This window comes from Augochlora pura, chromosome 4 (assembly GCF_028453695.1).
Source record: "Augochlora pura isolate Apur16 chromosome 4, APUR_v2.2.1, whole genome shotgun sequence".
NCBI lineage: Eukaryota > Metazoa > Arthropoda > Insecta > Hymenoptera > Halictidae > Augochlora > Augochlora pura.
In genome coordinates, this window is record NC_135775.1 from 27,476,601 (window position 1) to 27,491,953 (window position 15,353).

General features: G+C 48.8%; 1 protein-coding gene across 2 annotated transcripts in view; it reads left to right on the top strand.

The window, feature by feature from the left end:
- LOC144469467 (zinc finger protein castor homolog 1-like) overlaps positions 1-9,720 on the top strand; it is a 34,903-nt gene extending 25,183 nt beyond the window's left edge. The window contains exons 3-6 of one of the 2 annotated variants that reach the window (XM_078179797.1): positions 78-1,760; positions 2,417-2,515; positions 3,071-3,989; positions 4,104-9,720. In XM_078179797.1, coding sequence (XP_078035923.1) covers positions 78-1,760; positions 2,417-2,515; positions 3,071-3,989; positions 4,104-4,608 — 3,206 coding nt within the window. In that variant the 3' untranslated portion in view covers positions 4,609-9,720. The remainder of the gene's footprint in view (positions 1-77; positions 1,761-2,416; positions 2,516-3,070; positions 3,990-4,103) is intronic. The other variant, XM_078179798.1, reaches the window with a different exon arrangement.
- The last annotated feature ends 5,633 nt before the right edge of the window (positions 9,721-15,353 follow it).

A 15,353-nucleotide genomic window follows, 5' to 3' on the forward strand; every position in this document is an offset into this window, starting at 1 on the left:
TCTAGATCCCCATAGCATTCGTGCCAGTGGTTCAATCGCTTTGCTCCTCCCCGCTGACGTGATCCTCCTCCTTTCAGACAAGCACAAATCGTACCACATCAAGGACGAACAGCTTTCGCGCGACGGCTTCAAGAAGTTCATGAAGTCGGAGGCGTGCTCGTTCGAGCAGTGCCGTTTCTCCCGTGTCTGCAACCACATCCACTGCATTCGGCCGCACTGCAGCTACGTGTTGCACTCCGCCGGCCAACTGTACTCCCACAAGCGGAAACACGAGCGCCACGAGTCGGAGCTGGCTTACCGGAAGTACAAGCAGATCAGCTCGGTGGGCGGCTCGAGGCCTCCGGGCTCGTGGCCGCCGGACGACCTGAGCGGCCAGAGCTTGTCGCTGAGCATGAACGGCGAGAGCTCGAACGAGGATCGAGGATCGCCGTCGTACTACTCTTTGGACGACTCGTTCCAGAGCGGAAGCGACCTGGCGATGGACCTCACCGCGCCTACGACCACCGTCTCGGCCAGCGGAAGTTCGACGATGACGATCGACCAGCATCAACAGCAACAGCAACAGCAGCAACAGCAACAGCAACAGCAGCAGAGTCAGCTGACGACGACCGAGCTGGCGTACCTGGTGCCAGGGAACGCGGACTGCCCTTGTCACCTAGGCAGGGAGCATCATCACTGCGGCCTGGACAGATGCGGCGCCGCGTTGAGGGACCCTCGCGAGGTCAGGGAGCATCTGCGGGAGCACGAGACTCAGGAGCGCATCACGGACGCGTTCTTCGAGGAGGGCGGCTGCGACGACGGCTGCCCGTACGCCGACAAGGAGAAGCACTACCATTGCAACTGGGAGAACTGCCGGGAGGTGATCCTCTCGACGGACAAGCCCTTCCGCAGGCTGCAGCACTACAAGATCCACGAGTACAGCAGGCAGCTGAACCTCTCCTGCTCCTCCCACGCTCTCTCCTCGGACGTAACCTTGACCCACCTGACCAACATCGACGCCATGTTCAGGCGGAAGCGTGGCAGGCCGCCGAAGAACCGCGTGATCGAGATCTGGTCCGGGGGAGACCCCGCGACTCACACCCACGACTCCCCCCAAGCCATATTCACCAGCTTCAAGCTGCCTAAGCCGCAGACGCCCAGTCTGACGGCGAATCCTTTGATGGAGGATCGAGAGGGCAGCATCTCGCCTTCGAACAGTCTCGGGGAGCCCGAGGGCTTCTCCACGTACAATCCCGACGGCTGTCCGGATCCCGCCTGCGTCCTCAGGTCCACCAGACACCATCACTGCTCCCAGGCCAGGTGTCACTTCTCCACCGACAGGCCGGACCAGTTGCTCATGCACAGCAAGGACTTCCACGACAACGTCGACATACCGACCGGCTTCGCGTTCTTCGACAAGATGGTGGACTGCCGGCTAGCCGGCTGCCACAGCAACCGAGTCAACAGACATTTCCACTGCACCAGGCCCAACTGCGGCTACTCCTTCGTCAGATACTCCACCATGGCTCTCCACGAGAAACAGCACGCCGGCCAGAACGAGCCCGCCAATCAGGATAGCTCGATCCACGACGGTCATCATCATCATCATACGTCCCAGCAGCAGCTCGTCCACGAGACCAAGCCCAGGATCCAAGTGAAGAATCCCGCCGAGCTGATCGAGAAACCCGAGGACTGTCTGAACAGCTCCGACATGGAGAACAGGTCGATGATGGAGGACAAGGAGGCTGAGATACCCAGCCCGGACGCCAGCAAGACCACCGGTAAGTGGCGAGCGATCGTCGGACACGAACCCAGTGCACACCTGTACAGTACTGTTTCATAGAGTTCCGAGTTTGGTAGTGACACCCGAGTCAGAGTCGGTCGACTGCATGTCTTTTGTTTCTGCACGTACACGCACCACAATGTATATTCGAACACATCAGCACCACCACCGCCACCCCTATCGAGAGTTCTCGGTGTGGATTCGTTGCTTGGCGAGAGGACGTTCGCGTTGCCGTTTTTGCTAGCGACGCGTAACCATCTATTTTTTTTAGGAACAGCGTAGTGTTGCCGTTGCGTTTTGCTACCTTTGCGACAGGCTGCTGTGGACAGCCTTCTTACAAATCTTTTTTACAAATCTTTGCAGCGTTTACGCGAATTCTCTTGAATTAAACCAAATTTTCAAGATCTACAGTCTGTGGTAGTCGCTTCCGGAGATTTTATCGATAAATTACCAAAAAAGATCATTTCAAGAACTATGCAAAGATTTGTAGATCGTCGCGAGACGTCCCATCGCCCATTTCTTTTTTTTTTTTTTTTCGTCGTTGCGTTTGTACATCGTTTTTTTTTTGCGTCTGATGTATCTATTGTACAAGGTGGTTGTAATTCTAGTGGGAGGTATATTTGAAGTGTTGGTTGTTTGGTTGATTGTTGCTAGTGGTGAGGGCGGCAGGCACCTATTATCCGGTCAGTGGACCGCCGAGTGAACCTGCACTTCCGGGCGTCGTGCTATCCATGCGAACTTCCGTGCATCAAGGTTCGTGTCTCTATCGACGACAGATTTTCTTGCCTTGAAAAACGTGTTCTCTTAGCGTAGAATCAGCCGAGGAGCATAGCAAACCTAATATGCCTTATCTAAAAAACGTCGTCGGACGTTCTTGCGATCAACGGGAAAATGATTTTCGATCGGAAGCTTTGCATCTTGAGGTAACAGTTTGCGAGACGTTCGATCGTTGCGCAGTGATGTACATATTGGCAAATCCGCGTGCTTTGGGGTCCTTAACCCTTTGGACTACTATGGTGATCGGGTCCATCTTGATCCGGAGCTTCGAAGATCGATCTGTATCCTACTCAACCGACGCCGAGATTAGAACTCGAAAGATTCGCGATCGTCGATCTAACGAGAAACGTGTCGAGCCAAGTGTCAACGATCGAAGCAAACTGGTTGCGGCAAGAGATCAAACTGTATATACGCGATGAAAAATTCCCCTGCGTATTGGGTTTGCCTGCGCCTCGTCTGCCAGCCAGTCTCAAGATCCTGCGATCTCCTCTCGGTGTCTCTGTCTAACCGATCGCGCTATTACTATTGCAGAGTCTCCGGTTCTTCCATCGACCAGCTCCTCCTCGCCGCACACGCTCTACGGTCCGGAGCAGAGCTGCAGCCGTCCGTTCTGCAAGCTGAAGCGAAAGAATCACTACCATTGCAACGCGTGCAACCAGGCCTTCTCCGAGCTGGACCGACTGGTGGCTCACATAGCGAAGCACTCGACGGGCGCCATATTGAGCCAGCAGCAGCACGACCTGGCGAACCAAGTGCCGAATCAGCTGCAGCACGAGTACCTGGCCCAGCTGTCCCAGAAGCACGACTTCATGGCGCAGAACGCTCAGATGGCGCAGAACATTCAGAACTTCCAGAATCAGATGCAGCGCCAGATGCAGCAGACCCTGGGTCAGATGAACCAGCAGAATCAGCTGAAGGAAGTGAAGATGGAGCCGGCGAGATGCGGCGCGGACGTCGGCGTGCAGAACGTTCCGAGCGTGAAGAGGGAGCCGAGCGAGATCAACAGGGACGAGGGCAACAACTCGGTGATGGACGCCAACGAGAACGGACAGTTATCCCAGCCGAGTCTGCCGCCCAGCGTTCAACAATCCCCCGTCCCGACCAGCTTCGAGCTGGACCTCGGCCACGGATTCCACTTCCCGAGTCCCGCGGTGATGGCCGCCATGAATCAACAGATCGCCCTGATGAACCAGGCTCTGCCGCCCTTCCTGCAACACGGCGGCATGTACACGGGCGCGCCGGGGCTCATGTTTGCTCCCGGCCTGCCACCGGCGAACTTTCTACCTCCTACCAGAGACGAGAACCCCTTGGCCTCGCTGGCGGCCAACCTGAATCTGAACAAGAGGTCCCTCTCCCCGTCCGACAGCAATTCCCCCGAAGCCAAGAAGCAGAGGCTGCATCATTCGATGAGGATGCTGAAGGACGAGCCTGTGCCAGAAGGATACGTCAGGTTGGTAGAGAAGCCGCAGTATAGATTTTCCTTCTAGAGACGGACCAAGAGACGTGGACCACTCCGTGGAGCGAGAAAGATACATTTCGTCTAACGAATACCTTGTGGTTTCAGGTTCCGTTTCAACGAAGACTGCAGGTACCCCCACTGCGGATACCGGGAGCACCAGACGCACTTCCACTGCATGCGCCAGGACTGCGGCTACTCGTTCTGCGACAAGACCCGGTTCGTCCAGCACACGGCCCGCCACGAGCGGCTCGACACGCTGATGGGCGGCGACTTTCAGCAATACAGAGCGAATGTGCCCTGCGGGAGGGCGCAGTGCGCGTACACGTCCTCGCTGGGCTCGATGCAGAACAAGGCCTCGCACTTCCACTGTCTGAAGTGCGACTTCGTGTGCACGGACACGAACAAGGTGGTCGCTCATCGGCGGCAGCACGCCAAGCTGGACAGCATCGCGGCGGCCGGCTTCCAAAAGTTCACCCCGAGTCAGCCCTGCGGGGGCGTGCAGTGCCAGCACTCGGGGAAGCAGACCCACTACCACTGTCTGCAGTGTCAGTACGCGGTGCTGGGCCTTGCCCAGATGTCCGCCCACAAGTACAGACACATGGACACATAACGACGCCTGGTCGAGCGGCTGTTCGCCGGAGGAGGCTCAACGAAGACGGTGAACCGAGCTTGACCCCCCGGTCCCCGTTGAACGTGTTCCCAAAACGGGGAGCACCGACTGGATCGCGAGGGACCATTCGATTCAAGCACCGGGACGGCAAAAGACAACCCCGTACGCGTATATCCCCGTAGACATTCCCCGCAGAGCGACCATGGATGGCATCCTCGTGGCGATCCGCATGATCAGGGGCAGCCCGACCTAGTCAGTGATCACGTGATCAGTCAACCGTCGACGAGAGGGATCCACGGAACCGTCGGTCGGCGATCGAGACGAGATCCCCGTCTCGATCGCTCTTCGTACTTACGAGGATATTTATTTTACCGACCGTCGGGAAAACCTCGGCCGTTACCTGCCATCTGCCATCGGGCACGAATACCAGCTGGCGCCGAGTTCGACGCAGAACATACAGACGTGATTCTTCCGGGATTGTGAGAAGACACGCTCGAAGATGTATAGGAGGTGTTCGTTGGTCAGAGACCTGGTACAGAACCGTAGACAATAAAACGATGACGACGAGTCTACCGTATAGCTTTAGCGCGAAGAAAAAGACAAACTGTAATATTTAATAGCAAAAGACCCTGTACATTTTTCTTTTCTTTTGTTTCTACTTCTACTTCTACTTTCTTTTTGTTTTGTCGTTTCTTTTTTTTCTTTTTAGTAGCGTGTACCCTCCGCGTGGTGCAGCGGCGACTTAGCTCCTAGAGTAGATAGTTAATATATAAAATGAGAGAGAGAGAGAGAGAGCGCGGGAGAGTGTGTGCGAGAGAGAGAGAGAGAGAGAGAGAGAGAGAGTGGGTTCTGGAGGATCCAGCGGAAAGATCGACGATTTTAGTGGCGATAGTGGGAACCATTGATAGGATCGGTATGTGCTAGCGAGCCAAGCAATTCCTTTTTTTTCCGATATGGCGTCGTGTCTAGTCCATCGCACCATCGCACCGCCGCGTCGGTCACTTCGGAGAACGATTGTCTGTCGATCGATCGATGGTTCAGTGGAACGACAGAGTGGTCTTGTCGTGGACGGCGGAACGATCCCTTTGCCGTCAGCGACCGCTAAATTCTCTTTTGTTGCTGTCTCGGTCACAGCTTCCGTTTCGTTAGCTTTTTACGGGCGGCGGAGAATGTCGTTCGCGATGTCTCTTGAAACGAATAGAACAAGTAGAGCGAGCTACGCAGAGTGTTCCACGCGAAACAGGCCGTGCCATTTTGTCTCTTGCAGCTTGAAACAAGGTTACGATATATATTTAAAAAAAAAGAATTCGATTGGTTAGTTCATTAGTTCAACGCAGCAGAGCTTCGATTATCCGACATCTCCGATGTCTGTATTCCTTATTATCCAAGCGCGTCGTTCATGTAAATAAGATCTAAAGGGATCTACACGCATCTCTACCTATTGTACATATATCAGTCAAGACTAGTTCACTCAGTACAAGACTTAATTTAGCACTTTAATTAAGTAACCGTTTTAGCCTCTGAATATCCGTTTCCTCGATCAGCTCGGATAATCGAGGCTCTGCTGTTCTTCCTCGCGCACGAAACGGCCTGTATTAAATGCAACACCCTGTATATCGTGATCAAAAAGTTTCCGTAAAACTAGCGTCGACTCTAGGATCCGCGTGTCGACACGAAGACGACCGAATAAAATGATCTTTGGTGAACATTGTCGAGCGTACGCCGTGTTCCGGCCACCAAATTGTTCGACAGAGTCAATCGAATCGTACTAAAGATTTTACGCTTCCTCGGGGGGAACGCGTGCCGCGGCCGGGAGGGTACCCGTTCACGTTAATCGTATTTTACGAACAGTATTGCTAAACCGAGAGTTAACAAAAAGACTGCCAGCCGGAGACGCGACAGAGCAGAGAACTTTGAGAGCGAGTGGAACGGAACGTGGCGAACGGAGCCGTACGCCGGTTCCCGCAAACGAAGACGCCGAGACGTTTTCATGAAACTAAAGAGTATATAATGTATATTGCGAACTGTACAGTGGGAAAGTATATGCGAGGTATACTCTAAACAGCGCGAGCTCGGACACGGACGGACGAGACTTTTATTTAAGCGATCCTCTTTTATTAAGCTTTTTTTGGTCGACGATCGAACTTCGAGTGCTCGTCGATCGAACGAGAAATTTGATTTAACTACGAGAATAGATCGTCAACGCTCGCGTGTCTTAATTCTACGAGATCGATTAAGGATTCTCGCAACTATCAGCCTTGGGGAATGCTCAACGACCATGCGGTACTGCTTCCCTAATTTCACGGTTTCAGAGATGGCGTTTCCGAGGACAATAGATTACGATATAACGCTCGCGAGAATTTCCGTAATTATCGCGCGCGATTTTTATAGGTTCGATGCTTGGGCACTCGACGATTGTGTCTCGTTGCGAAAGGGGGGGCTATCTCTGTCCGTGAGGATTCGGTTCCTCCGACACTTTCACCCCCAAAAAAACTCACCCCCCCTTTTACGATCGCGCCCGTCGTTCATCGGACAAGCTTTATTTCATTCACGATTTCAGCCGAAGCTAGCTAGATTTTTATATCGACTGGGCTTCGATTCGGAAGCCGGTAAACTTCTGTTTGGACATCATGGCGTCCATCATCCCTTGTCGAAGACCTCTTAGACACTTTGAATACCATCTTCACTAGACCTAGCTAGATTTTTATATCGTCCGAGAAGTATCGAACTCCTTGATACCGAATCGGGTAAACCACGAAGTAACTTCGAGGGCTAACTGAATTTAGGTTACACCATGCCACTCATCCGTCAGAATTTTCTCAAATTAATTTTAAAAGCCTTCTCTACGAGAATCTAAGAAATAAGGAATAATATCAGAAGAGACGCGTATAGGATCGACGATTAAAATGTACCACGTAGCAGATAGTATAGTCTATTGTATACTGTATCTCCGTAAAAGAAAAAAAAAATAGAAACGAGAGCGTGCGCACGATAGCGTGGCAGCGTGAGAAGCGCTAGGGGTGCCTTTAGAGTTTCTCCTGGACTTGTAGGACCGTGCCTTAGCTCCGACAAAGCCGCAGCTTGTCTGCGAATCCTCTTCAGAAACCGAACAATAAGCAACATAGACGAGTATAGAGATAGTTAGTGCCTTAAAACAGAAATTCGAAAGAGAAACGGCGACACCGAGATATAGCCTAGAACACACAATGGGGGAGAAATCTTCCCGTTGAATTTATTAGAACTTCGTGAGACGTTACTTCAATGAGAGATCATTTTCTTCGTGCAAACTGAACCCTGCTCGACCGATAAAGCGTAGTCTTCGGACAGCTGTAATCGCGGAAACGAAGTTCGTCCTGTTATCGGAGTCTAGCCATAGCAATGTTAATTAACGAATCTTTTTATCAAATAAATACTTCTGTGAAACGGTATAATTCTCGATAATTATAAAAGTGGTCATTAAAAAAATCTAAATTGTAAGAACCTATGAATCGCCCTGATAAAAATTCTGTACCGTGGATTTTGAACACATGATTCGCCTTTTAGGGGTAGCCAGGACGAACTTCGGTGTTCCGCTTGGAACTGTTTCAAAGATTATTGGACGATGGAGAAGGTGTTGCTGAACCATCTAGAACTCTTCCAACTATTCTAAATCTAAAATCATTTTTATAGAAATTTTATAACACTGTATAGACATACGTCGCATTGATTTCACAAATTAATCTACTTGTTTCGATTAGTTCAACAAATGCCTCCACCATGGTCTACAAGCATGAAAACGCCAACGAAACCCATGATAACCGACTGATATCGCAGCGTACTGAATATTCTCTCATGGTCAGTGGGAGGAGCCGCCTCCACTCTGCTCTCTTTCCCTCTCTCTCTCACTCATAGGCTCCTCCCACGCTCCAAATTTTCGAGGTGGTAGGACTTGACCTCGCGCGACGATTCTCTCTGCTCGGACTATAGGCGATTGATTCGTTGCCCGCAAAGAAACTCGGATGGAGAGATCGAGGAGCCTTATTCCGGGGTGTCCGATGTCTCCAGACGAAAGCGGACACCGCGGGGAAATGCGATCAGAAAAATCCTCGGGATCGAGGGAAATCGAAGAGAGGGAGAGAGAAACAGAGAGAGAGAGGGAGAGAGAGAGAGAGAAAGAGACGGCGCAGGCGGGCCAGCCATTATTGAAACGAGTGCCATAAACCGCGATAGTAAGGGATCGGTCTCTTTCTCGAACCTGAAACTGCTACTACTACGAGAGAGAAAAAGAAAAAAAGAGAGAGAGAGAAAGAGAGGACCTGTAAAATAATTAATTGCCTCGACCCATGAGTGGGGGTCGGCGCAGTCTAAACCGGAAGTACAGCGAACCAAACTCTGATGAGTCCCCGAATATGGGGCCCATGGATGATCGATGAGGGGGGGAAGCGGAGACACCGATGGGAAACGGAAACGGTTTTGAGACGTGTTTCGAGGAGCGACGGTGAACTGAGGTTGCCTTATAACTATCGAGCCTATATATTATATATATATGAGAACAAAAAAGTATATATATATAAATATAAATATAAATATAAATAAATGTGGAAATATTGCGAGATCGTTTGATACACCGATCGAGATACATATTGAAAGTATGCGTGCGAGAACGAGCGAATGGGATCCGTGTATGTTTTATGTATGCGTGCGGGTGTGGATATGCGTAAGGGACGAGAGATGTATACCAGTAGAAAACGTACTATTATTTGAAGAAGTTTAGAGAGAATCTATCGTACGGTCATTAGTATTAAAATACCTGCTGTATGGATGTAAGAGAAAAGAAAAAAACTATTATATAATTTTATCTATTATTATTATTATTATTAATTATTGATTAATATGCTCTATTATTATTATTATTATATTATTATTATATTATTATTATTATTATTATGAATGAGTATCCGGAACCACACTTCGTATGTAGCTGTGATTTTGCTTTCGAACAAGTAAAGATTAAAAATATTTATAGCAATCGAACGTGTTCTGGTCATTCCTTTTCTAATTCTCGATTGCAATGCAAATTCTTGTATGCATAATATGTACTTTACAATTGCAATTAGGTTGCAGTGCAAATAATCGAACTCGATTTCCAGAAAATTTCGCTACACGCTGCCGCTATCTCTTATCATCGCCTATTAATAGAGTGTTCCTGTTCGATGGTATCGTTTCCAATAGAAGCCAAATTGAAAGATCGATTCGTCAGATTTCGATCGAAGTTCGATTAAAATACGCGTCGATTCGATCGAAGTCCATTTAATATGTGACACGTTCGTTCCCCTGTAAAAGACGTCAACATTTATTATCCTATGGTACTTACGGTAGCATAAACGAATCAGGAAATCGTGAAGAATATCATGAAGAGTAGAAACAGGATTCGCGAATTTATGGTCGTTTGTTCGCCTCTCTCGAAAAAATACAGGACTTTGTAGACAGAGCAGAAAAACGGCTTGATTATTCAGCGACGTCGCGCGCGTATTCGTTGGTCGAGCACTTGTGCGGATATTTTTATATTTAGCTTCCGATTAGCGACGGTAGCCGGCTCGGCCCGTTCGTCATCTTTTCCGACGATAAAAAGAAAAATGGTGACCGACGAAAACGGCTCGAACGCGATTGAAATCGTTTTCGTTTTGTTGCTCGGCCTTTCACTCGATAATTATACTGGGTCAACTGGGAAACCAGTAATCGACGGAAACGTTCGAGTCCGGGCACCGGGGAACTTATTTTCCAAACGCTGCGAAATTAGGGAAATGTCAAACATACGTAATTACCCATTTCTGCATAAAACCTAGACTAGGCTTTATGCGTGCGCTGTGCAAGTTGAAAATACAATGCGGTTCGATATCGCGTTTAAACGTTTCGCGCGATCGCTCTGTAAACAGTTATTATTTTCGGAAGTTCTTCCGATAGTCGGAAAGAAAGATATAAAAATTAATGTTGAAAGATGGAAATGTGTTGGTTCTGTGAATTCGTTTGGAAAGGGGGAATATCGAAATGCGACGGATGACGCAATGATCTCATCGCAGCGGTCAGTTTCTGCGATTGGTTGGTCGATTGGAAAACCGGAGAATGGGTGGACCGAAATCGAGCGTTTTATCGGGTTCGCGGTATTTGAAGCCGTGCATTATAGTCTCGCCATTAATTATTGGACGGTGATACGGCATTATCGTCGGCCGGACACGAATTGCCGCCGGTTTTTACGCTGATCCGTTTTTTGTCGCGTCGAGCAGAAACCACCAATTGCACGCGTGATCCGGTCGATTGTTGCAAGAACCGATACGAAAACTTACATTCTTTACGTTCGACTAGATAAGTTGCACGCTTGAAAATAAAATCAGAAATATTTCCGACGTCTAGGAAGGAGTACTGGAAAATTACGTTCAAAGATAGATCCAGAACAAATAAAGAGTTAGCATTTTACCCGTGTTTTTAGCCGTTGGTTTATCAGTCGACTTATCGCACAAAATGGAGTCGAGATTTTATTTAATACGCGAATCTTCCTATTTGAGTCATCGATCAATTAAAACGCGGTGATCTAGCTTCCACCTCCAGAAAACAGATCGATCTTGCACCAGACTGAAAAAGATCGATGAGGTAACATTCATTTGGTATAGCAGTTCTTCTCGACCGGGGCGCGCGTTTCGTTTTTTCGCGCGGCAATCGTTTCGCGTCTCGATAGCGCGAGTCTCGTGCCAGCGGTGGAACATAAACAGACCTCGTGGCGTCCCTAAAATTCGTCATATCAATCGAGAATAGTACATCGATGGCAAGGGGGAGAGGTGCAAGAGGCGAGAGGCGAGAGAGGAAACGAGAAACGCGGCCGAAGGCCCGGCGATGGCTAGCACGCGCTCACGATGGAAAGTTTGTCGAAACGCGGAGGCGAGAGAGAGAGAGAGAGATAGAGAGAGAGAGAGCGAGGGTGTACCAGCTGTTTTCGGGCTGGATCACTGTCTCTGCACGTGATCTAACCCCTCCAGCCAGCCAATCGGAGCTCGGGCCACGCGAGGATCACGTGCCGCGCGCGGCCCACGATCTATGGGAGCACGTGGACAGAGAGCCAGGCCAGGCCAGGCCAGGTACACAGATATTTTGTTGATGCCGGCGCACAACAGGCCTCGGAACCGTTACGCTTTTGCTCGTGGGATAAAGCCGGGCCACAGGCCAGCCGAGTTTTCCAAATCGTTTGCGCGGAGAAAAATGCCGGCCAAGGCTGACAGAACCGGATTCTACCGCGCTGTAGCTCGAACTCCGCGACACTCGCGAGAGGTGGGGCCCCCAAGGATTCGCGCTTCCGCGATCAACGTTCTCTTCCCTTTGTTTCGGATCGCCCGGCATTGGGATGTCCTTTTCCGGATGGCCATCGCCTCCGGGCGATCATCGGTGCCTCGATTCTTTTCAATACAATTACGCGAATGTTGTGTCTAGAAGTCTGTCCCCGCCACTATCTTTCTATCTATAAAAGTCTTGTAGAGAGTTGCTTGCGAAATTCGGGGAACTCCAAGGTCTGTTTACGATCGTAGACCAGCACGAGACCATGAAATGCGACCGTGGTGTGTAGCGCTATCAATCGCGACGGTGATTTGGGAGACGTCGTAACGTAACGTAACAGCCACGAGACATCTATCCAACAATCTCTTATCAAAGAAATAAACAGTCCACGAATTCGATCTAGATCCACGCGACTAAATCTGGAGAAATTCGCAATCGTGATAGCGATCGCTAAAAATCGCCACTGCCGATTTCCGTCGGTGAATCTTTGTTATCGGATAAACGAATCGAGTGGCGGTGCTAGCGAATGTCGTTATCTCTAGAAGCGGTTCGTTCCATCGGTAGTAGTCGATTTGATGATAGGAACGCGTCTGGGCTCGAAACAAGCGCAGACGACCGCGAAATCGAGATCCCACGGAACGAGGCGAGCAATAAACAATTGAAAAAATATTGTCTGCGGACACGGGGACGCGAGCGCGTTCGCAGTTCACCGACCTGGTTGCGGATCCGTGCGATGGGAGAGAGAGAGAGAGAGAGAGAGCCGAGGAAAATTTCTGCATACGAGAATAGACGTTTCCCTCTGCGGCTGAAACGCGAGAGGAAAGGTGAAAGAAACGGCCGCGTCGCGCCGTGCCGTGCCGTGCCCGAGTGCCGTTTTATCGCTAAAACAATTAACAGAAATCAGACGCGTGAATGGCAGAAGCTCTCGAGGCTCACTAATACGAGGCGACCGAGTATGATGTATCGTTCGAGCGAAATCATTTCTCGCTCGGTCGTCGAATCTCTTCGTATTATTTGGCATCGATATGTTTAATAGGAGGCGGCTGGATGAATCATTCACGAGTTGACGTAATCTGACTCATTATGTACTCGGATGAATCGCGTTTCGCAACAGATAGACGAGACAGATTCGTATACAGCCGGAGAGAATAGAAATCCGAAGTCCGACTGCTAGTTCGAGGTGTAGAATTCGGTGATCGTTGTATTTAATTTCGGGATCGAAGAATGGATCGATTAAATGGTAATCCTAGAACCGAAATCGAAATTGGCGAAATGTATCTTGCTATTTATTTGTTAATTGTTCCAGCGAATATTTCAGTTGGAAACCGTGCTGCTCTCTTATTTATTGAAGCAGGCGCGACAGTAAGCCAGATAGAAGTGGGAAATGGCAAGAACGCAATTAATTAAACACGCGATAACATTCTTTCTCGAGACCAGACATCGTTTTGCCGTATAATCGGCTCAACACGTGCCAAAAAAATGACGCAAGAGGCACGGGCAGATTTAAAAACAAGAAATGCGCGTCGCTGGTCTCTGGATCTTTTCCTCGTGTTCGAAATTTGCCAAAATTTTTGCGTCATTTCGTTAACGGACGGCGCGGAGCTTCGCGAACGGTACACAGCAAATCACCTCGAGCCTGCGGATCTTCCTGGTCAATAGATAAAATTGCCTGCTCAATTCCCCTGATAAAGACAATAACCTTGCACATACACGACGACAAGTATCCCGCGCGCAACTGCCGCGCTACCTATCAATTACCGTGGCACAGCCGGTCAATTGAAACATCGTACCTTCCAGAAGAACTCGCTTCCTCGGTAACTGCGCAGCGCACGCCGCTTTTACTTACCTGCTGGAACCGTGTGTTGGCCAATCTATCTCGTTATTTTTTAGTTGAAGGATCCTCGATAGTCTACGAGAAATATCCTCGACGTACGCGCAAAAATTACTAGGATAATATCGCTTTCGATGGGAAACGCAAATAAACGCGCTTATCGCCGCTTTATCAAACGGCTTCAGAAAACTCACAATCGGCTCCGCTTACGAATTCTATCTCGCAACATTTTTGCAGATAAGACTCCGTAATTTGATACGGATTTATCAAAAAATTTCGCTGTCGCAGTAGTTTTCGATTAATGGGAATGTTTAATTATACGCAGTTGCCAACGATTGGTCACACTATTCGGATCGATGCTTAATATGCAAATATATAATTATTCTCAATGTTCTTCTACAGTCGATGCGAAAAGTGATCTACACTATTTTGAAACTTTAGAGAAATTAGTTTACCAGACAATTTTTTTTCTAGCCATTGTCTAGTAAGTTCATCCCTCTGGAATCCCAGAAAATCTATAATGGATCGCTTGGACCAATAATAAAAAAGTTGCTTCGATTTAGGAGCTATGGATACATCAAAGGAATACTCTTGACACCGACTGTAGTCGCCTACGATTTTTATAATTTCCCTGGAACTTTATACTCTGCAAATTGTAGCGATACTTTTTGCAATTCTAGCCAACGCTATCGATTGCGAGTATTGCGTTCTAAAAGTTTCATTGAATTTATAAATCTCGGTCATGACCTGGGCTAACGTTTGATAGGCAATTTAAAAAGCGAATTTTTTCGATACGTTTGAAAAAATAGCGCATCTCGCGATCGAGTAAGAACGACCTCGCTTATCTAACCAAGTCTTATGCAAACATATTGATCGGCAGCGAATTAAAAGCAAAGCGAATACAACGCTTAAATATTGTTAAAAATTAGTTAACACGATTAGAAGATTGCTACAAATATTGTCTACGTGTATCGATACCCAAGCTCCTCACGATCACGTGTTAGCCTTTCGAGGCTCGAGAAAAAAATTAATTAAAACGCTAGTTCCCCGTTAGGCTGCAATTTCAGCAGCTCTTAAAAAATTGTTAAAAACTCGGCTGTATCAAATAAATAACTGAAAACTCTTATCGATTCAGGTAGAGGAAGTTCCACTCTCTTCGAGTACAAATGCAATTGCTATAGTTTCAAGCTAATCGCTGGATAGCAACGAAAAAATCTGGAATCTGAAAATGCCTCCGGAATCAGCCTCGACATCAGCGAGGCGAGAATCATCCGAAAAATCGACAAAATAACAGGCTAAACAAATATGCTTGAAATTGGTCTACTCCACGGTCCATGACACAGTCCTCGAATCGTGTCCGACTGGTTTCAGGGTTATCTGGGCGTCGTTCAAGGCCGGCCAGCTTTGAAACTTGCCCATGATTGTGCAATACCGCCTAAACAAGCGTCCGCGATTTCGTTGACGCCAACGTCAATGACTAACACCTCCGACCGTTTCGCTCGGCGTGTACGCGGATTATGGTTTCCCCGGCCTGTTCCCGCGTCCCTTGTCATCTCGAGGGCTCTTTATCGCGCGCGTCGATCCTCTTGTTTAGTCTCCGCGCGAACCTATC